We start from the raw sequence: 24,165 nt of genomic DNA on the forward strand, positions 1-24,165 counted from the left end.
CAACGGTCAAGTGGGAAGTTCTAGAATGGAAGTGGGCGGAGCCATTGTCGAGTAGGGCCGGAGAGGTCGCGAGCAGAAAGCGGCAGAGGAGGAGAAGGAGCGCAGAGAAAGGTTACGCTTCAGCCTCTGGGGCTGCAGTCCTGCGCTTGCTTACGTGGGAATAAGAAGACCCACGTGGAACTTGAACTCAGTGGAACTTACGCCAGAGTATACTGTACATGCATAGATTGCGCTATAAGACTTCGAGAGAGAGGGAGAATGACTTAATAAGAAACCTAGAGGCGAGAGGGAGTTGTTCGTTTAACAACTTCTATACAAAGAGTATAGAAGGGAAGGGTCTGCTATACCGTTTAACCGCCTTGAGTACCATCAGAGGAAAAAGTCAGGGGTATAAATCAATATATAATAGTAATACTTGGAGGAAGAAGTCCAGGGCCCCTGTTAACAAGAATGAGCAGGGCTTGCAAACCACATACTGAACGTACTGCAAGCCCCACTTCCTCCTTTCTGCAAAACCATTAAGCCAAGGGTCTAAAATTGCTGAGCTGGATCACTGTGGAGATGTTCCTTTTGCTTCCTCTTCAGTAACTCTGCTTCATAGTGGGGATTACAGCTCCATGGTGGTGTTTGGCTGATGTTGAACAATCTAGCACTGTTTCTGCTTTAACTTATAACCCTCCATCGCAGGGTTTTTAACTAGGTAGGTGAAGAGGTAAAGGACCCCTGGACGATTAAGTCCACTCAAAGGCGACTGGGGTTGCGGCACTCATCTCGCTTTCAGGCCGAGGGAGCCGGCGTTTGTCCGCAGACAGCTTTCCAGGTCGTGTGGACAGCATGACTAAACCACTTCTGGTGCAACTTAACACTGTGACACAAGCCAGAGCACATAGAAACAAGCCAGAGCACATAGAAATGCCGTTTACCTTCCCAGTGCACCGATACCTATTTATCTACTTGCCCTGTTTTGCTTTCGAACAGCTATGTTGGCAGAAGCTCTGAACAGCAATGGGAGCTCACTGTGTCACGTGGATTCGAACTGCCGACCTTCCCCGATCAGCAAGCCCAAGGGGCTCAGTGGTTTAGACCACAGTGCCACCCACATTCTGTAGTTTTTAACTACTAGGAGGGGGCCGTCACCATAACAGCTGTTCAATAAAAGACCCAAACAGCAACTTTTAATCTATTCTTTTCAGAAGGAGACTACATTGACTTTAGTCAGCTCTTAACTAATCCATGCTTGGGTGTCTCAACACAATGTAACCATCATAATAAACTGCTGCTCCAGCCTTCATTGCATTCCCAGCAATAGGATGTAACTTGAAATGGCATTAATGATTGCTCGACAAAACCAGGCAGTTTAGTTCAGAGGCCGTTATTCTGAATTGCAAAGATAGGGTATTGTGTGTCCTGTATATTATTTCTGTACAATGCCTAGTGCATATTTGATGCAATCTAAATAATATATGATTATGAGTATGTGCCCTAAATCAGTAATTCTATAAAGGGGCAATGCAACACAGCCAAAAGTTAGATAAGATTACTGCTACTTTAATTGAGATGCTGCTTCCTTCTAGACAAAAAATACAAATAAGGTCATTAATGGGTGTAGTTTTAGTATAATGGGATCTTTGTAATATTGTTTTGCAAATGGCAATTTAAACATAAGTCTCTGAGATTTGTCAGCATGTAATCATAATTTATACATGGGACATTTTAACATTTATTTACATCTTAAGTAGCATTCCATTATCTAACACTTTAAAGAGCTAGCAAACAAAGAAAACCCAAAGGGTCAGCCATAAACCCAAAAACCTAATGTAAGAGCACAGGGATAGTGGGAACTGGCTTGAAAGCCACCAGATTTACGGTATTTTCCCCTTCCCAAAATTAGACAACAAGATCTCACTTAGTGAGAACAATGTTTGACTGCTACATGATAGGCAGGACAGAGGTCATCCTAAAGTCTTATGTTTTACCATTGTTTCAAGCAAAGGTGATTACATATCAGACCTGATATATTTCCACTTAACCCCAAATAAAAAGCATTTAAAAATCAAACACTAATGTCTATTGTTGTAAATGTCCGATGCATCTGGGAAATCAAGTACAAACTATTCATTTCATTTCATTGCCTGCTTGCTACTTGTTTACTGATTACACATGTCCTGAAATATAGCCCATGGATTTTTTTTCGGTGCATACTCTGTTTCTTGGTGTGTAAAATAACCCAGAGTTATCAGATAATGTCTCCTTAATCTTTCTTCTTGGGCGTGTTGGAATTGAGGACAATGAGTTGGCTAGCCAGGAAAGCAATCCACTTTAGTGTTAGGCACAGAGGAATCCTATTTAGCTATTTTATCCCATCTTCAAATCTCAACAGGGGTAAATGGCGAGAGCTGTTGGAAAACCTATGTAATACAGTATTCTGTTCATCATCAAATGCATCCATGAAGACCTGCAGGTAGGAAATTGTCCTGGCTCAGCCAAGAATTTGATCCAGAGTCAATAACCAGTATTTTCTGTAGGAAAGGCCTCACCAGTATGTATATCTTGTGTTACCATTACTTTGTAGCATGTTGTGCAAGTCCATTAATTGCTTGCCAGATGCTTTAGGAAGCTTCATTTCTAGTGGAAAGTATCTCCTGTATTTTCTCTCTGCTTTTATGAGGCCAGGCTTAACCTGGCAACAGCTTTATCGAATAATACTGAGAACTTGGATGTAGCCAACATTTAAATTTCTCACCACCCTTATCCTGCCCTATGTGTTGTATACTGTATTACCATTCTGTTCACCATCCTGGGCTCATTTTGAAGGAACGGTGATATATAAACATAATAAGTAAATAAATGTCAGGATTGTGGGAAATGTAAATGGTAGCTAGACCCACTAGCTTGGGGCAGTTGAATGCTGGGCCAATTTATTTTTTTTAAGGATAGTTCAGCTATTCCAGGTGCTGACACTGGGCCTGTTTCTGAACAAATAAAGTGTATGCATTAACTGAATGGAAACCTAGAGATTGCTGTATGAAAAATATCTAACAACCATTGTACCATTTTCCTACCATGCTATATTACAGTTATGTTCTGTTGAAGTTTACTTCTATGCTGCTTTTTGGCCAAAAAAGGCCTCCAAGCTGGCTTACAAAGGATAATTCAAGCCAAAAAAAATACAGCTAACATTTCAAAAAAAATCTAAAACACATTCATGTTTGTGCCAGAAGGCAAAGATGTCAGAGAGAGCAGGAACAGTTCTTCCTTCTAAGGATCAGGAGTCAGGGAGGTGAGACAGGGTCTGCCTCTTGATGGTTCCAGCAAAGTTGCTCTCCAGGAGGAAAGCAATCTGTCATTAGATAACTAAAAACACTAATGGACTGTTTGAATTCTTCTTATTTTTTCAAATTATAAGAAAATGTGCTCTCTCTATACTCGTGCAATACAACATTTTTTTTTATAAACCCAAATACGAGTTTAAATTAATAAAGCAGGGTCAACCATTTTACTTTCCTTTAATTGCATATCATAGTCATTTGACAAGTTGTATTTGCAGTGGGACGGCCAAAGGAAGGTCTGGTGCTTTTTCTGTCTTTTAAGTACTATATTTAAATAAAATATGTCAAGGGCGGGGGGGGGGGGATGTTGCATAGACTGTAATGGAACTAAGGCTATTCATATTATTGGTGGAATTCAGTGTTTTATTAAGGTGTTCAATCCATTGGTGCAAGCATTTCAACTTCCCCAATGGAACTATATTCCTTCCATGTGCTCTCCTGGGGGTTCTCCCGACCCCACAGAAGCAATTTGAGGGACCCAGGGGAGGACTTGTGCTGGCTCCTGCTAGCACAACAATAATACAGCCCATTATTATTAAATGTCTTTAAACTTTTTAACAGACAGAGCCAGGAAACATTTTCTTTTCTCTCTCTTTCTTTTAAAGACATAGAATCATAGAATCATAGAGTTGGAAGAGACCACAAGGGCCATCGAATCCAACCCCCTGCCAAGCAGGAAACACCATCAGAGCACTCCTGACATATGGTTGTCAAGCCTCTGCTTGAAGACCTCCAAAGAAGGAGACTCCACCACACTCCTTGGCAGCAAATTCCACTGTCGAACAGCTCTTACTGTCAGGAAGTTCTTCCTAATGTTTAGGTGGAATCTTCTTTCTTGTAGTTTGGATCCATTGCTCCGTGTCCGCTTCTCTGGAGCAGCAGAAAACAACCTTTCTCCCTCCTCTATGTGACATCCTTTTATATATTTGAACATGGCTATCATATCACCCCTTAACCTCTTCTCCAGGCTAAACATGCCCAGCTCCCTTAGCCATTCCTCATAAGGCATCGTTTCCAGGCCTTTGACCATTTTTGTTGCCCTCCTCTGGACACGTTCCAGTTTGTCAGTGTCCTCCTTGAACTGTGGTGCTCAGAACTGGACACAGTACTCCAGGTGAGGTCTGACCAGAGCAGAATACAGTGGCACTATTACTTCCCTTGATCTAGATGGTATACTCCTATTGATGCAGCCCAGAATTGCATTGGCTTTTTAAGCTGCCGCATCACACTGTTGGCTCATGTCAAGTTTGTGGTCAACCAAGACTCCTAGAACATCAAATATTCATTTCTGAAAAATTAAAAGCACACCACAAAAGAATCCAAAAGCGAATGAGAACATACCTTTTATCCAAATTGTGGGGAATCAACTCTTTATCTCTTGCAAAGCTACTTCTGGCACAACTTAAGAAAGCTAGGCAAATGCCATTAATATGTGGCCTAAATCTGTGACAAAAATCATAGATAGAGCCACTGCAAACTTGACAATTCTTGCTTCATAAAAGCACAGAGAAGAGAATGTGGGCTATTAAATTAGAAAAGAAATGCATAGCATGAAGGCTATGAAACTTTACTGACTGGAAATGCAGTACATTGAGAATTCAGTTACATTTTGTTTTAAAGCATATTTTGTGGCCTGTTTTTAGAAAAAGGACGTCAAGTTGTCAGATCATTTGAACAAGTAGATCACTGATACAGACCCCCTTAGTTTTTTATTTGCTCCTCATTGCACTGTCTTACAGAGTTATCCGAATGCTCACAAGTGAGGCTTCTTTTAAGTCCAGTATTTATGAATACTTGTATGGACTTAACTTGTTTAATGTTCTGATTCTTCTGACCTGAAAATGACTCTTAAGCCATAATAAGATTACATGGTGAAACTAGAACAAAAAAATTACTGGCATCAGATCTGAGGCACCACTGAGAAAGAATAGTCAATCAAAAAAGTAGAAAAGCCTCCTTGATGCCAATTAATAAGCTGAGTGAAGGAGAAAATACTACAGAAGTAAATTATGAAGTCAGAATTCTTCTAATTAAAGTTACTTTGGTGGAAAAGAATTAAGTGTGTAGTTAAACCAGGAAACTGCCTCCCACAGGCGACAGTGATAGCCACCAACTTGGATGCTTTAAAAGAGGGTTAGGCAAATCCTTGGAGGAGAGGGTGTCATTGATGGTTACTAAACATAATGCCTATGCTTTGCCTCCACAGTTGGAGGCAACAATGCTTTTGAATATCAGTTGGTGGGAGCCACTTGTGCTCGAATCTTGCCTGCTGATTTCTCCCTGTTTCAGCCCCTGTGAGAATAGGATGTGGGTCTAGATGGGCCATTGACCTGATCTAGCATGCTCTTGTTATGTTCATAATGAAGTGATATTATCTTAGCTTTCAAATATGGAGTTTCAGAAGGACCCACTGCTGCAGGGCCATAGATACAGTCTCAGCACCTCCTGCTCTGTTAAGTACAATGGTACCTCGGGTTACAGATTATTCAGGTTACAGACTCTGCTAACCCAGAAATAGTACCTCGAGTTAAGAATTTTGCTTCAGGATGAGAACAGAAATGGCACGGTGGCAGCGCAGAGGCACCGGGAGGCCCCATTAGCTAAAGTGGTATCTCAGGTTAAGAACAGTTTCAGGTTAAGAACGGACCTCCGGAACGAATTAAGTTCTTAACCCGAGGTACCACTGTACTGTAATTTCCCTGAAGGTGGCAGCTTAAAGCGATATTTTTGAATGAAAATGTCATCAACAATGCTTGAGATGTAAGGGTTTTAAAGGATCCCTCAAAGCTAAATTTCAAGTGCAAAATCTGAGCGTCTGAAATTCACAAAGTTGTTGGTTTTTTTGAACAGGATGCCAAATGTAGAAAGATCTTGGTACCAAATGCCATGACAAAAGGGAAACCAAGATCCATAGAGAAATTATGCCTAAAACTGGTTAGTAGCTGATTAACATCCAGTAAGAAAGGTGACTGCAAGCAATAAGATGGATGGATTGTCCTGGATCTGCTCCTGTCAAGAGAAGGTCCCCCTGATCCTTTCTTTAATATGCTACTGAGGGTGAAAAAGCATTCTGTGTACATTTTGAGCTTTAGTCCATAGTAGGAACTTACCATTTATCTTAGGTGGTGTACGTGTTTTCCATTTCGTCCTCACAAAAGCCTTGCTAAGTAGAATAGGCTAGGCAATAGTGCCTGGCCCCAGGCCACCTAATGACCATGATGTCTGAACAGGGATATATGCCTAGCTCTCCTGGTTTAAGGGATTGCCCATACTTCCACTTGCCCTGTGCCAAGAAACCATCTCACTTGGCTGGGAAAGCCACAGCACCGTGGCAAAAGTTTCCGTTACAGGAAAGTGTGATCAGATGCCTGGTTATTCTGTTGCGTTTCTTTTAATGATGCCACCTGCTGGACTCCAGGTATAAACGCTGCTTCACTGAGATGTGTTTTACGCTCTAATTTTACATCCTTTTAAGAAGATAGTTGTGTCGAGCAATTTTATGAAGTCCTGCCTCTTGTTTTAAAAATACATTAAAAGGAAATGTCATGGCAGCTGGGAAATCACCCATGCTGACCCCTCACAGGGGCATCTAAAGTCTTGTGTAGATTATTGCAGAGGAAGGGACCAAATATAGCACAGAATAGGAGAGGCAGGAAACTACTACCAAAGGGGGCCCTAATGACAGTTTTGCAGAGTCAAGTGGCTGATATTGGAATTTATGAATATTCTAAATGAAATTCTATATATCCTAAATGCATTATAAGCTTACAAAATGTTAAGGTTAAGTGACTGAGTCATTAATGTGATCTGGTGCATATCGTGCAGTGCAGTCATTGGTAATAGCCAAAGACACAGGTCTGAGCGATTTTCTAGGCATGGATCTGAGCAGTTTTGCCTTTGCACTTTCCTCTGGAAAACCTACTCTTTAGTGCTAAATTGGAACAAACAGCAATCTGCAGAAAACCCAATTGCTGTTTGTTCCAATTTGGCATTAAACTGTAGGTTTCCCTGCGCTAAGCAACAGGACAAGCAGAGGTGTGGATAAGCCCTAAAAAAAATAATATGAGTTTGTGGGGTCTGAGACACCCTAAATTCCTGGGTCCAATAAAAGTTAGAATTAACCAAGGTTTGGGGAGTTAAACTGTGTCAAGCACTGAATCACTGGATTCAGGGCTTATGCTAAAAATACAAGCCAGGCTACCCTGGTGATCATAGAGTATGAGTTGTTAGGAAAACAAATTCTGAGAATGGCTGAGTTGTTACGCAAGCAAAGAGGCAGGGAGATGGGCGATTAACAAAGTAGCTACCCTGTGCTGGACAGCTGAGGGGTATGAGCCCCTCCTTCCTGTATAGAGGTAGTTTGCATGAGACAAAAGGCCAGAGTATTTAGGGTGGTGGTTGGCAGTGATGTGCTGGCAAGAAAACTGTGACAAGCTGTAAAAAGAAGACAGAGAGCATGACTGATTTCTGTTTAAGATCCAAGGCTGCTGAACCCATGGGAGAATCAAGAGACCCTCTTGGAGTGCAATACTGGGAATGTCTCCATTGGAGGCTCAAGTTGTATATATGTGTAAATAAACCATATATCATAAAGACACCACAGTCTCCGCTTTGCCTCATTTCCAAAGGAAGTTATTTTTCAGAATAGGCTAAAAATACACACCTATAGGCTTTGGGGTCTTTGCTGCTTTGATTCCTACTGACAAGCAGTTAAATTATCCAGGTTCAGAAGTTGCATTGAAAATATTGTTTACCAGTACCTCTTATGAGAAGACTCTGCTAATTCACTTCCATGGGATCAATATAACACAATATGGCATTTAATGCAGAATCTAGCTGATGTAAGAGAGAGCTTGCAATCTAGGATTTTGTTTAAAGTATGGTTCTGTCCTCCAAGGATTCTGAGGGCAGGGGGAATATGAAGACATGTTGATAGGTCTTGAATGGAAGCAGAGAGAACTCTGAGATCAAGGGAATAGACTGAAACAATTTTCAGACCCTTACCCTAGAAGCAGGTCAACTAGGTGAATTTGTACAAATGTTAAATTTGCATGATCTCCAATCACAGAGTGGGGATTTTGCAATTACAGGGTTTAGACTTGAGTGGATTTTCAGCAAAGAATTCCAGAGCCTCTCCTCTTAAGTTGTGTCACATGGCTTACTTACAAGAAATGCCTCTTTTCATCCTTTTCTCCATATTTTTGGGAGGTGTGACATTCATGCATGAACTGCCTGATCTGAGAGATTCATTCCATCCCTGTTATTCCTTCATGTGTTTATTTATTTCACAGTGGCATGAAAATCTCAACTCCTTGTAGCTGCTGATCTGTTTTAGAGGGTTTTAAAAATAAAATAATAAACCCTATATCATTTTTTTTTTAAAAAAAAGCTGATGGGATCAGCTGCCCAGATTTGCCAGCTGCCTTGAAGGAGGAAACCACATGTTTAATAACTTGTTCTAATGCAGCCAGGCATCCCACACTGATTGGAGCTTTAGGGCAACAAGCAATGATAACCCTTGTAGCCAGCACGAATTGCTGTGCTCTCAGCTTGTCAGCTCACAGCAGTTGCCTTCGCATCTAGATCCTTCGGCATTTTGAACAGAGAAGCCTCTGTGCCCGCATTCTACAATAGCTGCAAATGCTCTCATTAAAATATCATAGCGTTATTTCACCATGTACCAGAATCCTGTCCTCTTGCTTTCCTTGTGTGTAAGATGCTGTAATTAAATAATCCTTGTAACTTGTAATTTCTGATCTTCCAATAAAAAATGGAAGAGAACGTTATTTATAGGACCACAAATGATAAACAAGACTAGAAAGATTTTAGGCATGGCCTCTTTTGAACATCTGCCTTCTTCCAGATGCGCACAAGATCACATCCTGTTGAAAGATGCAACAGCCCCATATTTTTTCAGTTCCGTTAAGCTCTGTTCTTTATCAGCACTGCAGGCAATTTCATTCTCACATGACATCTTAATGCCCAGCTAGCTACCTCAACTTGCAGGCATCTTCCTCAAGGGGGCAGCAGCTCTCTCCAAAATAAGGCTGTGTATGTGTTGCCAGCATAAAATGCAGGAAGGTCGTTCTTTTTCTTAATTTGGATGGAAGCTAATGGGGGGGGGGGAACCACACACACATCGAAATGGAATATTTATTAAGAAACAACAGGATAGATATGGATTCTGGCTTATGTCACGTGTACAGTGGTACCTCTGGTTAAGAACTTAATTTGTTCTGGAGGTCCGTTCTTAACCTGAAACTGTTCTTAACTTGAGGTACCACTTTAGCTAATGGGGCCTCCCACTGCCACTAGCGTGCAATTTCTGTTCTCATCCTGAGGTAAAGTTTTTAACCCGAGGTACTATTTCTGGGTTAGCGGAGTCTGTAACCTGAAGCGTCTGTAACCCGAGATACCACTGTACACTGATTCCCAGACAAGTGGTGGGAACATACTGGATGCAAAGTAAATGTGAGTGTGTAAACAGCTGGAGTACTTGGTAGCTAAATCAAGATGGGAATTGCTATTTTGGGGAAATGACTCAAGTGCATACTGGAATTTTAGGTTTGCAAAGTTAAAGTGGGCAAAACACTCTTATCACCTTAGTGTTTTAAAAATGCACTTTCTGTGCTTAGGGAAGTGACAGTTGTGCACTGAAAAGTGTGTTATGCAAGCAAATCAGAATGAATGCTCAATAAGATTATGTTGTTGTATAGCCTCCCTACAAACAAATCAGAATGATTGCTCAATAAAGATGAGATGTAATCTAACCTCTGCATAAGCTTTGGGCAAGCAAATCAGGTTGAGCAATGAATAAACAGGTAATCTAGAGGAGCCCTTTGATAATTTATAAAAGACAGCTAGTTGGGAGAAGTGATATTTCCTTAACGGTAGGGACATAAGGTAAAGAGGCATAAATAATCAGCTTGTAGTTCTGTTTGAATGGCCACAACTGCAGGGTGGAGTATCAATCGGTGCATCACAAAACTGCTGCCGCCTTTTTGCCCTTGATAGTTTGCAGAAGGAACAGCTCCCTCCACTATCTTATTCCTTCCTGCATGAAAGATCACCAGAAGCCATGTGGGGAATAGCCCTCTGCTATTTAGGAGATTGACCTACTGTGCTGCCCCTCCAGAACCAGAGAATACCTCACATGCTCCCCTCTTGCAATCTGGCTCCTTTTGCTATAATGAGAGTAGCACTGGCTATGGGAATCTGGGTCAAAAACAAATGCCGTGACATGATCATTCATGACTATGTTCCACTTCCACTGTTGGGGGAATCAGAAGTGCTGCTGAACTGTGGTCCAGTTTGTGGGCTTCCCACAGCCCTGGTCCCCAAAATTATGCTTTTTTAAAAAAGGGAAAGAAAGAAATGTAATCAAATTGTAAAATGCTCAGAGCCTTTTGTTGAGCTCCTTATTCAGGGGCAGAAAGCAATTTCCCTAGTAATGCAAAATCAAGAGAGACCTTGTGTTCTTATGCCCTTGCAGCAGGTCTTCCCTGCCAACTGCTGTACATTGTATTATTTGGTTGGATTTCATATATATTTGCCCCAGTTCCCTTTCCTTGTGTTTGGTGCTGCCTCCACATTTCTCTCTCCTTGTCAGCCCCACCTTGCTAGAAGATTTCTCTTAGAGGTGGCATGCAGAGAAGAGCCTCAGTGAGCGATCTCAGAGTACATGTAGGTTTATAGCGGGAGGGGAAAACAGTCCTTTAAATGTAGGTGTCCCAAGCTGTATAAGGCTTCTGGGGTCAAAACCAGCACTTAGAATTGGGCCCATAAAACAAACTAGTAATCAGAGAGAAGAGAGGGGTGTGTGTGTGTGTGTGTGTGTGAGAGAGAGAGAGAGAGAGAGAGAGAGAGAGAGAGAGAGAGAGAGAGAGAGAAAAGGAAGGAAGGAAGGAAGGAAGGAAGGAAGGAAGGAAGGAAGGAAGGAAGGAACGAACCCACTAATAACCTCTTCTGGCTCAGCCCAAGGAACATTCCCCAACACTACCCAGTCTGTGCTTGGTAAGTGTGCCAGGTACACCTTGCTTGCAAGCATGTCTGCCTTGTATCCATCCCAACCAGAAAATGGAAGTTAACACATACTCCTGGTCACACTATACATGTGGAAACACACATGTAAACACGTGCTATTAATGGAAGTGTGTTTCCTAAGCTCTCATGCAGCCACACCATTCCACAAAGAACTTGCTTTATGCACTTATACCAGTGGGAAATCAGCAACAGGCAAAACAGAGAGTGGTTGATAAGTATTCATAGTACACACAAAAATAGACATGGAGGCTATACAGATCCAATGTGACAACTCACTTGATTAGTTTTGTAGAGAAGGAAGTCAGGCAGAGAAACAGACAGAGGCAGCAGGAGGGGATTGTTGTTGCCAAACAAGAAGATGGGAGCATGCTAAGGATGTGGTAAGTTCTAAGGGAGGCCTAGATCCCATGAGGCAAACTTGGAAGGTAAACAATATGAGATTTCGACCATGTGCAGGGAAGACAGAAAGGAGCATCTCATGGTTTCCAGCAACTGGTATTCAAACCTCTTCCAACAATGAAAGTAGAAGATAGTCATCATGGCTTACACTCCACAAATGTGTCCAATCCTCTTTTAAAGTCATCTCAGTTGGTGTCCATCCTTACCTCTTGTGGGAACAAATTCCACAGTTTCTACTACGTGCTATGTGAAGAAGTACTTTCTTTTGTCTGTGCAAGGCAGCATAACTGGCACACAGTCCCCTAATTTTTGCAGAGAACAGGAAGAAGAGTGCGCAACTCTGCATGGCGTCTTGAGGACTGTATCACACCCTCATTATGCTTTCTTCAGGCTGTTTGTTTGGAAAACTGACACAAGGAGGGGGTGGTTAAAGCAGTACTGCTGAGAAGTATCACAAAAGGAGACAGTCACTGGTAACGCTGAGGCACAGTTACTGCTTCTTAAAGGAGCATTGTAAGCCTTAATCACAGAGTAATTTATGAATCACCACATTCGGCAGGGAACATTGTGGCTAGCGATAATTGTCTTGCTCAGTGTGCTATACCTACTGCGTCCAAAACTCTGAACCCTTAAGTAACCTTGTAATAATCTCAAATAATTTACTAGCAAGAACTTTCTGTTATCATTAGCTGCTTTGTTTCATTACTCAGGACATCATGACTTGGGAGCATTTAATCATAGCAAAAATAGCCAAACTGAAGAAAGTGCAAAAGCTGTTCCTCAACCGTAGTGGTATTTGATAGAATTTAAAATGTTTAAACCCCCACCACTACACTTTACATACAGCTCCAATCACAAAGTTTTCTGTACCACACTTTGAAATTGGTGAAGACATAAATGTGTGTATTCATTGCTGAAACACTTGTATTTCATTAGCAGCGCAGTTTGGTCTTGCCAGTGAAGTGAAGAGGGCACAAGAAATAAAAATTTTGCAAAACCAAGGCTTTTCATACGTTTTGGTTTTGATCTTTTGAAGGAACCATTACGGACCACTTGAAAACTGCTGAGGATCTTGGCTTAATAATTTTTTTCCTGGCTTTTGCCGCTATTGTAATGCACTGTGTTAGATGCAGCATGATTTTTAATGGTATTTTATTTCTTCGTTTCTTTTAACGCACAACAATTTTAATTCCACAGTATTCAAACTGCAATACAATAAAACACAATATAATAAATAAAAGACACAACAAAAAAAATAAAATCAATATGAATATTTTATGTGCTGGATGTGACATCTCCCATCTTCAACCACAAGCACACAGAGAGGGTCATCTGAATGTAGCTCACAACTCCCAATTTGGGTACTGTGCCACAGGAAATCTGTGCTCCTACTGCTTCTACTGCCACAATTTCTCAAAATCCTACAGGAAGATTAGTCAGACTAATCTTTTGGGACAACCCGAAGCACATTTATTCAGAGGCAAGCCCCACGGCGATACAAGTTTAAGGTTTGGACTGAAAATTTCAGTTATCCCTGCGATCGTTCCCCCTTCCCTGATACACTTTGGTTACCATTCTGCTCATTGCCCTACTCTGATATTAAAGCTCATGATTTCAAAATCTATCCAGGTGGTTGTATCTCATTATTCAGCCTCCCTTTTATATCACACCCAGTTGTGAGGATGAGATGAGGAAAGAGAAGCATCCTGCCCAGCAGACATTCTTTCAGAATGTTCCAGAAACTCTATGCAAACAGTGCCCAAGTAACCGAGGCTTGGCATCATGTGGCTGCACGGAGCTGCTGCTTCACTAATAGCTGTTACAGGCAGGTAACGCTCTTTATTTATGTTTCTGGTACATATCACCGCCACATGCAGCCTCTAGGTGGTGCTGACTCGTGGTCCAAGCTAGAAAGAATTAATTCCCAAGAAGTCATAAGGAGAAGGTTCTGCAGGCACCAGCTTTTAACTTGGCAACTTATACATGATTTGCCCACATAGGGGGAATGTAGGGTGTCAAATTATTTGTGGCAGGGATGGGGAACATCTACCCTGTGGGTCTGAGGTAGCCTGCAGGGCCTACACCTCCAGCATGCAGCCTGCTCTCCTCACCTGACCAGCCCACTCTCTACACGGCAGTTATGTTCAAAACAGCCTTCCATTAGGGACCAAGGAAAGTCTGTTTTCAAACCTAATTGCCATGTGAGGGGGCACTGGCTTTTGTTTTGAGGTGAAGGGAGGATCCTAGTGACCATAATATAAGGAGAGAGATCCGAACCACCTCGTTTTAATTTCTAAATACAGACTAGGTTGTATTGGTGCCAAACGGTCATTATTATCCAACACAGCAGTTTCAGAATGGGCATGGCAAAGAAGGCAACGTTTGTCTCTACAAATTACTTTAGCCTCTTTAGGTACGCTTCAGGATTTTTCTTTTGTTGAAAGCGTAGTCTTTGCCACCCCCTCTCAAACATAGATTTTAAAAAAACAAACTGAAGTGACATACAAAACTGACTTCTGTCACTTCACTTTAAAAAAGATGGAACGATCCCCCTTTCCTCTTCCCATGCACTGTCCAGGAGTTTTCCTTATACCCCCCCAATTTTGGGGGGGGGGGAACATGGGGAGGTGCAGGAGGGGGTGATAGCTCTGTATCAGGAGCCAGAGTCAGGGGATGGTCCGCAATAAAACACCTGGTGTCAGTGAAGTCAACTCTTTATTCAAATAAGCCAAAACAGTGCAGGCCTAGTGGTTACAGCAACTCTTCCCTGTAGATCTTGCCCCTCTGAGGCAATTGCAAGGACTGAAGGTTCCCACCTTCCCACGTCTATCTAAGGCTCTTCCCCCAGTTTCTTCCTTGTCTCTTGTCTCTTTGCTCTGAACTCTTTGTTTATCTTGGTGTTCTGGGAGACCAGCAGGGAGGGGATCTGGTTACAGCAGGAGGGGGAGATTCCCTGGCTTCTTCTGCAGCCTGCCTCCACTCTTCCTCTTGACCCCTTCTGCTGCCGCCTCTGAGCCTAGACTGCTCTCTGCCATAGTCTCTTCCTGTGGCCTCTTCAGCTTCCAATACCTCCTCATTCCGGTCTGCTCCCTCTTCTCCCTCTGACCAAGAATCATTGTCCCACCACCAATCCCCTGGATCTGAGCCTTCACCGGGGATTCCCTTGGGGGTTCCCCATTTGGTGCCTACCACCACTTCTCAGCATCCTTCCAGTCCAGAACACCCTGTTGCACAAGTGGAAGTCCTTGCTTGGGGCTTCCACTGACAGGACTCATTAGGTGAATCCCATCCAAAGTTTTTTAACTTATGGAGGCAGGTCCCAAAATATTAGATAAGACATACCGGTTGATAGCCCCCGCTAAAGGTCAACAAACCTTTTCTGCATAAATTTGGCTGGTGTGCATGTGCGGCAATGAGAAAAGCTGAACTGCTGCCAATTATGCACCTATTGATTAGTACAAGAGAGCTATGGGGGAATAAAGGCAAAAATTATCAGAACGAAAACGGTCAAAGGTCAGAGACCTTTTATGTTCAATATCCAACAAGGTATAATAAATGAGTTGGCACAGATTCCCCCCCCCCCGAATGTGTAAGTTCTTCCATTTCTGTTGCTTCCCTAAGTATACTGCTTTTCCTCCTCACATAGCATAGAAAAGGTCAGATTCAAAAATATTGATATTTTCTTCACATTTTAGTAATAGCCTCTGCATAGAAGATGACATCATTTTAGGAACAAGATCTTTATAGCAATAGATAGCAAACTAAACGCTGTTCTCAGCTGAAATCTGTATCTCTTACTAGAGTGCCTTCATGTTTACACTGAATGGGGGATATTTTGTCTTCATCTGTTTGCCACTAGTAGCTGTATTAAAGATTAACAAATGTTATTTCTGATGAGGCCTGGTAGACTTCATAGCTAGCAACAACCTTCCCCAGTTTGGCCACACCTCTGAGTCAGCTCTCCAGGAGCTGGCTTCCTGGGTCATATTACAATGAAATCATATTACAATTTCCTTTGTCTTGCTTACAATGTAACTCAAGTTCCAATTACCATACTTTTCCATGCATAAGACTAGGTTTTTTTTACTGAAAAATTATGTTTGAAATAGACGATTGGCAAGGGGTGGTGTTGATTGGGTGTTGTTGTGGCAATTGGGTGGGCAATAGGTTGCTTCTGTTGGCGATGGGACAGACGTTAGGTTGTTGTGACGTGTGTGCATGTAGCATTGGCCAGGCTGGTGAGTGATTTTTGGCAATCCCCCCTAAAAAAAACTCAACAACTCTGGACATTCCCCCTCATTTTCTTAATTTATAGCCCCCAAAATAGTGGGCATTTTATACACGGGGGCGTGTTATACACGGAAAAGTACGGTAATTATCCCGCCTCTCACTTGTTTCCACATCAGACCTTCAAAGGGCTGACTCTACCATTAGGCAGAATGAGGCAATGGCCTCAGGAAGCAGATGCTGGGGGCAGCAGTGAAAGACCTGCCCATCCGCCTGCTGGCAGCCATTCCCCTCAGAGTCTCTTTGGCATATCCATCTGGAGGAGGGCAGAGCAGTGTGTGACCTCCACGCATCATGCATCCTCTAAACTAGCCCTGCTGCCCTCAGGTAAAGTGGATGATGGTATCCCATTGCGATAGGTGATCAATAGGTACTAGCCATGATGACTATATTCTACTTCCAATGTTGGGGGAATCAGAAGTGCTGTTGAACTCTGGTCCAGCTTGTGGGCTTCTTCCCACAGCCCTTGTCCCCAAAATTATGCTTTTAAAAAAAGGAAAGAAAGAAAAGCAACCAAATTGTAAAATGCTCAGTGCATTTCCTAGTAAGGCAATATCCTAGTAAGGCAATTTCCTAGTAAGGCAATATCAAGAGAGACCTTACAGAGCAGGATGCATTCCATTCATCTGAACAAAAGAACTACCCACTAACATCCTGGATTGAGCTCCAGTCTGTTGGCTCTTATTCATCCATTGCTTAGGCCAGGTACAATTGCAACAGATCCACTGCTACTCCTGCAGTGGGGAACCCTGGGGTCTCAAATTTCAGTGCTCTGTGTGATGCCAAAATTTGTTGCCCCCTGCTTCTTGTGCTCCATTGTAAATCAGAGTTGTGGCACCCCCAAGACTCCATGCCCACTGCAATTCCCAGCCGGATGTGCTCCCCTGAATCCACCTCTGTACTCCTGCTTGATCTGTAGAAAAGTAGAGTTGTGTGTCATCAGTAGCCTGATGGCAACACAAGTTGAGTAAACTCCCTCATGTGGTGATTCGGGTTGTGTGTTCAATTGGGCTTACCTTATTCCAATTGAAGGATGAAACAAATTCCTTTGTCTTCAAGGACAAAAGATAATTCCTGTTTGACAATCACATTCCCTTAAGACACATGATAATAATGCACATTTGTCAAAAGGATGACGGGAGAGCAAGCATCTCTATTATGTTTACAAAGAAATTGGACTACCTGGGAAGAGATTACCGTAGTTTACCTGGGGATACTGTTTCTTCTTCTTCTTCTTCTTCTTCTTCTTCTTCTTCTTCTTCTTCTTCTTCTTCTTCTTCTTCTTCTTCTTCTTCTTCTTCCTTCAGCAGTGTTATTTTTCTAGGAGAAGAGGTGCCAGAACTCACCACGAATGCCTCCCTTGTTCTCTTAGAATGGCACTGGTGCCCACCTGAGAGGTGCTGGAACTAAGTTCCAGCGAGTTCAGGCTGAAAAAAAGCCCTGCCCTTCAGTCACATGATCCTGCAATTATCCCTCAGCTATCAGTTCATCATGCTAGGTTTGCTCCTTGGTTCAAAGGACATAGCAATCCAGAACCTCTTATAGGTTGCAGTTGTCATTCACTTTCCTTAGACTCTAAAGTAACTGATACCTTTAACCTAAGCCACTTACACTGCAGGTGCTTTCACAAGTGCTGCTAAGAAATTGTTTTAATGTAAATAATGTAAAGTAAATGCATTTTTGTGAGAGTATTTAACATGGGGTAGGAAGCAAGACAGATAAATTTTAAAGCAAATGCACATTTGAGCCAACAAAGGTTTTGCATTTGAACTGGAGATGTGGAAAAGCAAAAAACAAATTTCAGCCTCTTTTGTGAAAACAACTGCAATCTTCAGCTGAAGAATGGCATGTCCTGGCCTTGTTCTTCTAGTGTGTCACAGCTCTGCCCAGCCGGCTCACTTAATATGATTGCATAATCTGCTGTCCCTGAGAATCTTGCCCCTGGCTGGACAATAACAAACATGAGTCATAAACATGAACCAAGATTTGTCACCAGGGGCAGGAGGAGAAAAGGGAGGGAGGAGGAGGAGAGGAGAAGAAGGAGGAGTTGTACAGAATTGCTGGGCCATGTGAGAGATTAAGTAGCCTCCTCTGAGGCAGAAAGAGGGAAGAGGGAAAAGAAAACTATGAATGGCACATATCTCAGGATCTGAGTTAGACCTTGTAGCCCTTTCATTCAGCGGAACCAGTATTGCTTCAGAAACAGGGCCCTTGGAGAAGAACTTGAGATTCTTTTTTTAATAGATAAAAAGAAGATATGATGGGGGAACAAATGAGCAGTAACGCACTCTGAACCATCATTGGTATGAACTTTGGTAATATGCATCTCCTAATAACAGATATTGGGACACAGGTGGCGCTGTGGGTTAAAGCCTCAGCGCCTAGGGCTTGCCGATCGAAAGGTCGGCAGTTCGAATCCCTGCGGCGGGGTGCGCTCCCGTTGCTCGGTCCCAGCGCCTGCCAACCTAGCAGTTCAAAAGCACCTCCGGGTGCAAGTAGATAAATAGGGACCGCTTACCAGGGGGAAGGTAAACGGCGTTTCCGTGTGCAGCTCTGGCTCGCCAGAGCAGCGATGTCACGCTGGCCATGTGACCCGGAAGTGTCTCCGGACAGCGCTGGCCCCTGGCCTCTTAAGTGAGATGGGTGCACAACTCCAGAGTCTGGCAAGACTGGCCCGTACGGGCAGGGGTACCTTTACCTTTACCTTTAATAACAGATATTGGTTGAATGGCTCACTCGAGTTTAAAAAGAAAGCCTGGTGTGCCCTCCCCCCCAAAAGTCTCATGTCTTAAGTAAAATGCACCAATTCCTTGCTTAGGCAGAAAGCAATGTTGTTTATGGGCAGAACTTGTTCAGCAGCGAAGGGGTTTAAAGGCAGATTTGTGCGCTGAACTCATTCCAATCAGTCCTATCTTCAGTTTCATTAAAAAACAACAACAACAACTGGGAATGGTGGTGGTAAGAGAATAGAAGGTTTCTGGAGGCAGCAAATATGCTTTGAAAACAAATGAGTAATTTATAATGGTTAATGCATAGTGTTGCTTTGCTCACTGTTGTGTAGGATAATGATGAGCTGTTGCAAGTTACACCTAATGAGATGATTTCCAACTCCATATTTAATAATTGAAATGGTGTAGCCAGGATTGTATCGTGCCCACTGCATGACCCACATCCCTAGCATGCTGAGAGAGCATTGTGTACTGAAGTGCACTAATTACTTAGTGAAAGCTCCTTGCACCACAGTAATTGAGAGTATTGCATGATTTACGGCTATTCCCCAGTACACTCACATGCCTACATTCCTGTGTAGGATTGTGGAGTGCTCAGTGTGTAACGTTGGGGTTGCTTGTGGACACAAAATTCTCCCCAGGACTCTCTTTTTAGGTCATGAAACACTGAAAATCACCACCACCACTTGTTACAGGGTCACTTCATTTTTAACAGAAGAAACTCTTCCATGGGACCTCTAAATATTTGTTGAGCATCCCCCCACACAACAGGGAACCCTTTGTTAACTAAGGAGGATTCAAAAATGCTGAGTACAGGCCAAGTGGCAGAGCGAGTGGTTAGAACTTGAGTGTAAAATTAATCCCAAAGGTCAGGGGTCCCCAACTTTTTTGGGCCAAAGAGCACGTTTGGAAACCTAGGGGACTGTCACTGATGCCACAAAATACCAATTGCACAGAAGAAAAGCTGACAACGATCAGAGCCTCTCTCCAAAGCACTCTTCCCAAACAGCCAAACAAGAAACTCAGGAAAATGCCCCAGTCTGAGCAAAAGAAAAAGCAGGCAAAACTTATGGGAGTTGTAGTGCAGCAAGACCTGGACTGCAACATAAAAATATAAGTAGGTTTGTTAGGGAAGGCAAGAGTTTGCACACTTTCAAAAGATAGGGAAAGAACAATAAAACAGAAAGGTTCAAAAAGCTACAGCCAACTTCACACACACACTTGATGATCTAGCTGTCGAGTATGGAGTCTGATTTCAGATTACCGTATATGAATTCAATCCTAGGCCATCTTTAGAAGAAAAACTGCTGCTGGCACAATGGTCTCTGGCCCTGGTATCTTCAGCAAACAAAGGAGAAATCAGGGCAATGAGGGAGGGGTTTCTCTCCTTCCCATAAGCATATTTAAGTATTCCTCCCAGAGGCAATGTTCTGAGCTTTCTCCTCCCCAGGGAAGGAACTCACTGGGCAATTTCACCCCAATTATAGTGAAACCAGAACCGGAGAAGGAAAGAAAATATGATTATTTTGGAGCAAAATGTTTCAGGCTATCACTTCTTGTGGTTACAGGGTGACACATTAGCTGGGCAATCAAGGGGAAGGATAAAACTATCTTACCGTACTTAACTCAGGGGAGATTTGGAAAGGTGTCAGCTAAGTGGCAGACAGCTAATTTATGTGATAGAGAAACATGAGTAAGTGAGGTGTCAGGCTTCAAACAGCAATAAGGAAGAAAGGGTCGACATAAGTCATGACCAAAGTTTGGTTCTTCAAGCTAACCTCTCACCCCCTGGAACACTGTCCACAAAATTCAATTTGTGAAATGTTCCTCAGTGAATTGGTATGTAGCATTATATGCTGTGCCATGAGGCCAGTCACAGAATAAAGTTTTGCCACAGTATATTATTTTTAAACAGGGATGCATGCAATCCTTCCAGGGCAATGTTTGCCAATGCTGTGTGTATAAAGGGAAGCCAAGCTTATGTCATTGCTATGTGGGATGGAAAACATCCACAAATAGCAGCAATTGACCCAAAGCTTTACCTGACAATTAGTGGCTTCGGAAGAGCCAAAATAGGCTCTGAAATGTCATTCCACCTAGTTGAAATGTATTCAAGTTTTTTCAAAAGCTGCTCTCCCACACATCATAGCAGTGGCACCGATATGTGGGTGTTTTCTCGCTGGACACATTAGGCCAGATATCTTTTAAGTAAAAACCGGTTTCACAGCCTAAAAATCAGGGATAGACAAAATGGCTCCCTCCAGATGTTTTGGATTGCAACTCTTCTTATCACCCTTGGCCGTTGGCCATGCTGCTTGAAGTTGTTGGGAGATGGCGTTCAACAACATTAAGAAGGCCATGGGTTTCCCCCATCCCTGGAATGCAGGACTGAAACCTAAGCTGGTTTCAAGCCGTTTCTGGCATATAGGACAGAAAAGAGGCAATTCCCTTAGCTGCAACAACCATCACCATACCACCAACAACAATAATATCCATCTAACATATTAGTATGAAGTAAGACCAGACAGGGCAGACTGGAAAAAATATATAAAATGAGCAGAGTTTCCCTTCTTGCCCCCCCCCCCCGCCAAACAAATAGCTACAATCTCTTTAGAACTGGAGAGAAATCTGATACAAGATCCAATTTCAAGATGTAAAGTAAATCCTTTGAGTAAGAAAACACGTGCATTCAAGGGGTTTTATGAGAGTTTATAAATCCTGGTTTAAGACTCCTTAGAGATCAGCCTTATCCCTTATTCAAAAAGCCAACATGTTGCACAATCTGTTCCAAGTGGCACATCTGATCAGATAGAGGAGCAGAAATTATGCATTGCTCATTCCTCCCTTCTACTGTTTTATTAAAACACAACCAATGGTAGAACTATTCCCATTGATTTTCTTCTTACTGTTCCTATAATCTTCTCTAAACTGCTTGTCTTTATTACATTCATTGAGTTAATGTAGTACTAGATTAGCTATCATACAAATATATAATGTCAACATCATACTGTATATCTATTGGGAAAGCAAATACAAGCACACCCAGTAAAAGGACCTATTAAGATTCTTCGCTGCTTAGTACAAGGAGTGTGGTGACCATGTTCTCAATGTGTGGGTGCAGGAAATTTAAAGTACTGGTAGCTTGCCTAACAGAAGAAGCAGATGGACCATGTTATTTATAATGTGGCAGATTTCACGTGCAAGATCAGTAGCACATTCACCCTCAGTGAACCCTCCTTAATATGCGAACTGAGATATTTCAGAGGCTCCATAGAATCTTCATATACTGTGCAAAGTGAAAAGGATAGCCCTGTTTGGACAATGTGCCCCTTATGGACAATGAAAAGGCTTCTTACTAATCTACCATGGATTTTATAACCAATCAAAGAAACACAACCAAGTAAGTGCAGGTGAAGGGGAGCAGATAGCTAAAATACAGGCAACAGTTAGCATTTGAAAAGTTCAGTTATCTTTCCAGAGCTAAGAGATGCAAACAACATGTTTACAATTTCATTTGGTGGGTGTGGACTAGGGGGTGATCCTGCTCTTCCCCTTCTAACAGCAGCCTCATATGCAGAAATTCAACAGGTAAAGCTTTTCTTAGCATGCAGCTAAAAAGTGGGGAAAGTACCTATCTACCATCAAAGTAATCAAGAATCCAGTTTTATTGTAGCATACAAATTTTCATGCACTAGAGTCCACTTCAGCAGCAAAAAGTTTTGGATACTCCACAATTATTGGGGTCCCGTTTGGGATTAAAAAAATAATAAAATCCCAAAAGTTTGTCATTAAAAATATGTTCATCTTTAAGACTCTTCCTTCTTTTTGCTGCAAAGACTAACATAGCTACCTGATCAGAGGCCGGACAACTGAAGCCATGGAACAAGGCAGAAAAGGAGAAACCAAGAGGAACAATCGATTGCAGAGAAAGCCAGAACTGGAGAGCAAGTCAGGGCTAGAGGAGAAGGCAAGATGCATAGTCAAATAACAGGTCAGACCCAGAAAACAAAACTGAGAAGCAGGGCAGAACTAGTCAAGACCAGAGAACAAACCAAGTCTAGAGGGGCACACCAGTTCTAATGATCACAACACTGGTGTGTAAGCAGTCGTGTAAGCAGGGGAGTGGGAATGCACTGCCAATCCTCCCAGCATGTCATCTTTATTTTTGCTTTCTTAAACCTACGCTCAAATGTTTTACCAGCTTCGTTTCCCCACCCAAGTGCCTCCTGTTTAGGAAAAAAATATTTTGGTATGATTTATGCATTTCTAAAAGCTGTAATTGTTGTCACCCCCCACCCAGCCACCCCAAAATTGAATTTACTTAAAATATTTGATTTGGTGGACTTTTTGTCTTCCTTTTCCAAATTAGGCACCATGAGTAGAGGAGACTCCCTGCTGTAAACTGCAGTGTGGTGGTTCACCACACGGGGGAGCTGCATGCATCTCCTGTGGCTCCTGACACTATCCCTCTAGTCTAGTTACTTGCCATAAAAAAAAATATCAGGAGCTGCTTGTCACACTACAAAATTCTAACACAGAAACATATATTATAAGTAGGTATATATAAAATCAGTTCTGCCCAAACTTTTGGCCCTCAAGGGGCTCCCCAAGGCACCTGACAAGATCAGTTTCTGAATAAACGTGGCTAATAAAGCTCCATGGTTGCTTACAACTGCAGGCATGTTTGCTAAGGACTGAGTCCCATTAATCTCAGTGGGTCTAACTTCCTTTTTCTGAGTGTTATCATTGCCTGCCACTTTTTACAAACTGGTCCTATTCTGCAGGGCTGGCTAGGGCAGTGCCACACTGTGCTCCCCCAACAGTGACATCAATGCTGCTTTCTGGGGTTGAGTGGAGCTGCGAGTTCCAATCCTGTTGGTGCTCCTGCACAGCCCTGGTCTCACTTCCACTCTGCTCTATCCTGTCCTGGTAATTTGCAGTAATGTCGCTGTTGGGAGGCCTGCTGTCTGCCACTGCCACATCACTGCCTTCACAGGTGTCCTTTGGACACTTATCTCTCAGCCATACCTGGCCATGCTGCAAGGTTAGGTAAGGACATAATGTTATAGGTTGTGCTTGGCACAAGGTGGGAAAGGAATCTGGAGCCAAACCCAGTGAAGCATTAGGTTGCTCTTTGCGTCCCATGGCTGATTCTGCGCAAAGGTTTCACCTCTTCCATGGGTGTGCCGCTGCCATGCCAACAGAGGCCAGGCCATCAGAGGGTGGGAGATTTTGCAGGTAGTGGGGCTTCTGTGGGAGCCCCCACATTGCTCAAAGGGCCTCAGGGCCATTCAGCTCAGTGAGACTTGCCTCCCATTTTAACTGTGCAAGGGATCAAGCAGGGAGAGCCCCCCTTTGCCCTTAAACAGCTTCCAGGC

General features: G+C 42.7%; 1 protein-coding gene and 1 long non-coding RNA gene across 4 annotated transcripts in view; both read left to right on the forward strand.

Annotated features, from left to right (window-relative positions):
- Positions 1–43: 43 nt before the first annotated feature.
- On the forward strand, positions 44–7,926 carry LOC309362510. Its single transcript, XR_014164987.1, has 4 exons — positions 44–214; positions 2,381–2,461; positions 6,180–6,351; positions 7,806–7,926. It is a non-coding gene; the product is annotated as an uncharacterized lncRNA (long non-coding RNA).
- A 5,514-nt stretch (positions 7,927–13,440) lies between these two features.
- SPHK1 (sphingosine kinase 1) overlaps positions 13,441–24,165 on the forward strand; it is a 44,578-nt gene continuing 33,853 nt past the window's right edge. The window contains exons 1-2 of one of the 3 annotated variants that reach the window (XM_081897773.1): positions 13,441–13,596; positions 22,624–22,778. In XM_081897773.1, coding sequence (XP_081753899.1) covers positions 22,760–22,778 — 19 coding nt within the window. In that variant the 5' untranslated portion in view covers positions 13,441–13,596; positions 22,624–22,759. Of the gene's footprint in view, positions 13,601–22,623; positions 22,779–24,165 lie in introns of all 3 variants that reach the window. The other 2 variants (XM_081897772.1, XM_081897774.1) reach the window with 2 other exon arrangements.

Source organism: Podarcis melisellensis (assembly GCF_964234715.1).
Source record: "Podarcis melisellensis genome assembly, chromosome: 2".
NCBI classification, from domain to species: Eukaryota; Metazoa; Chordata; class Lepidosauria; order Squamata; family Lacertidae; genus Podarcis; species Podarcis melisellensis.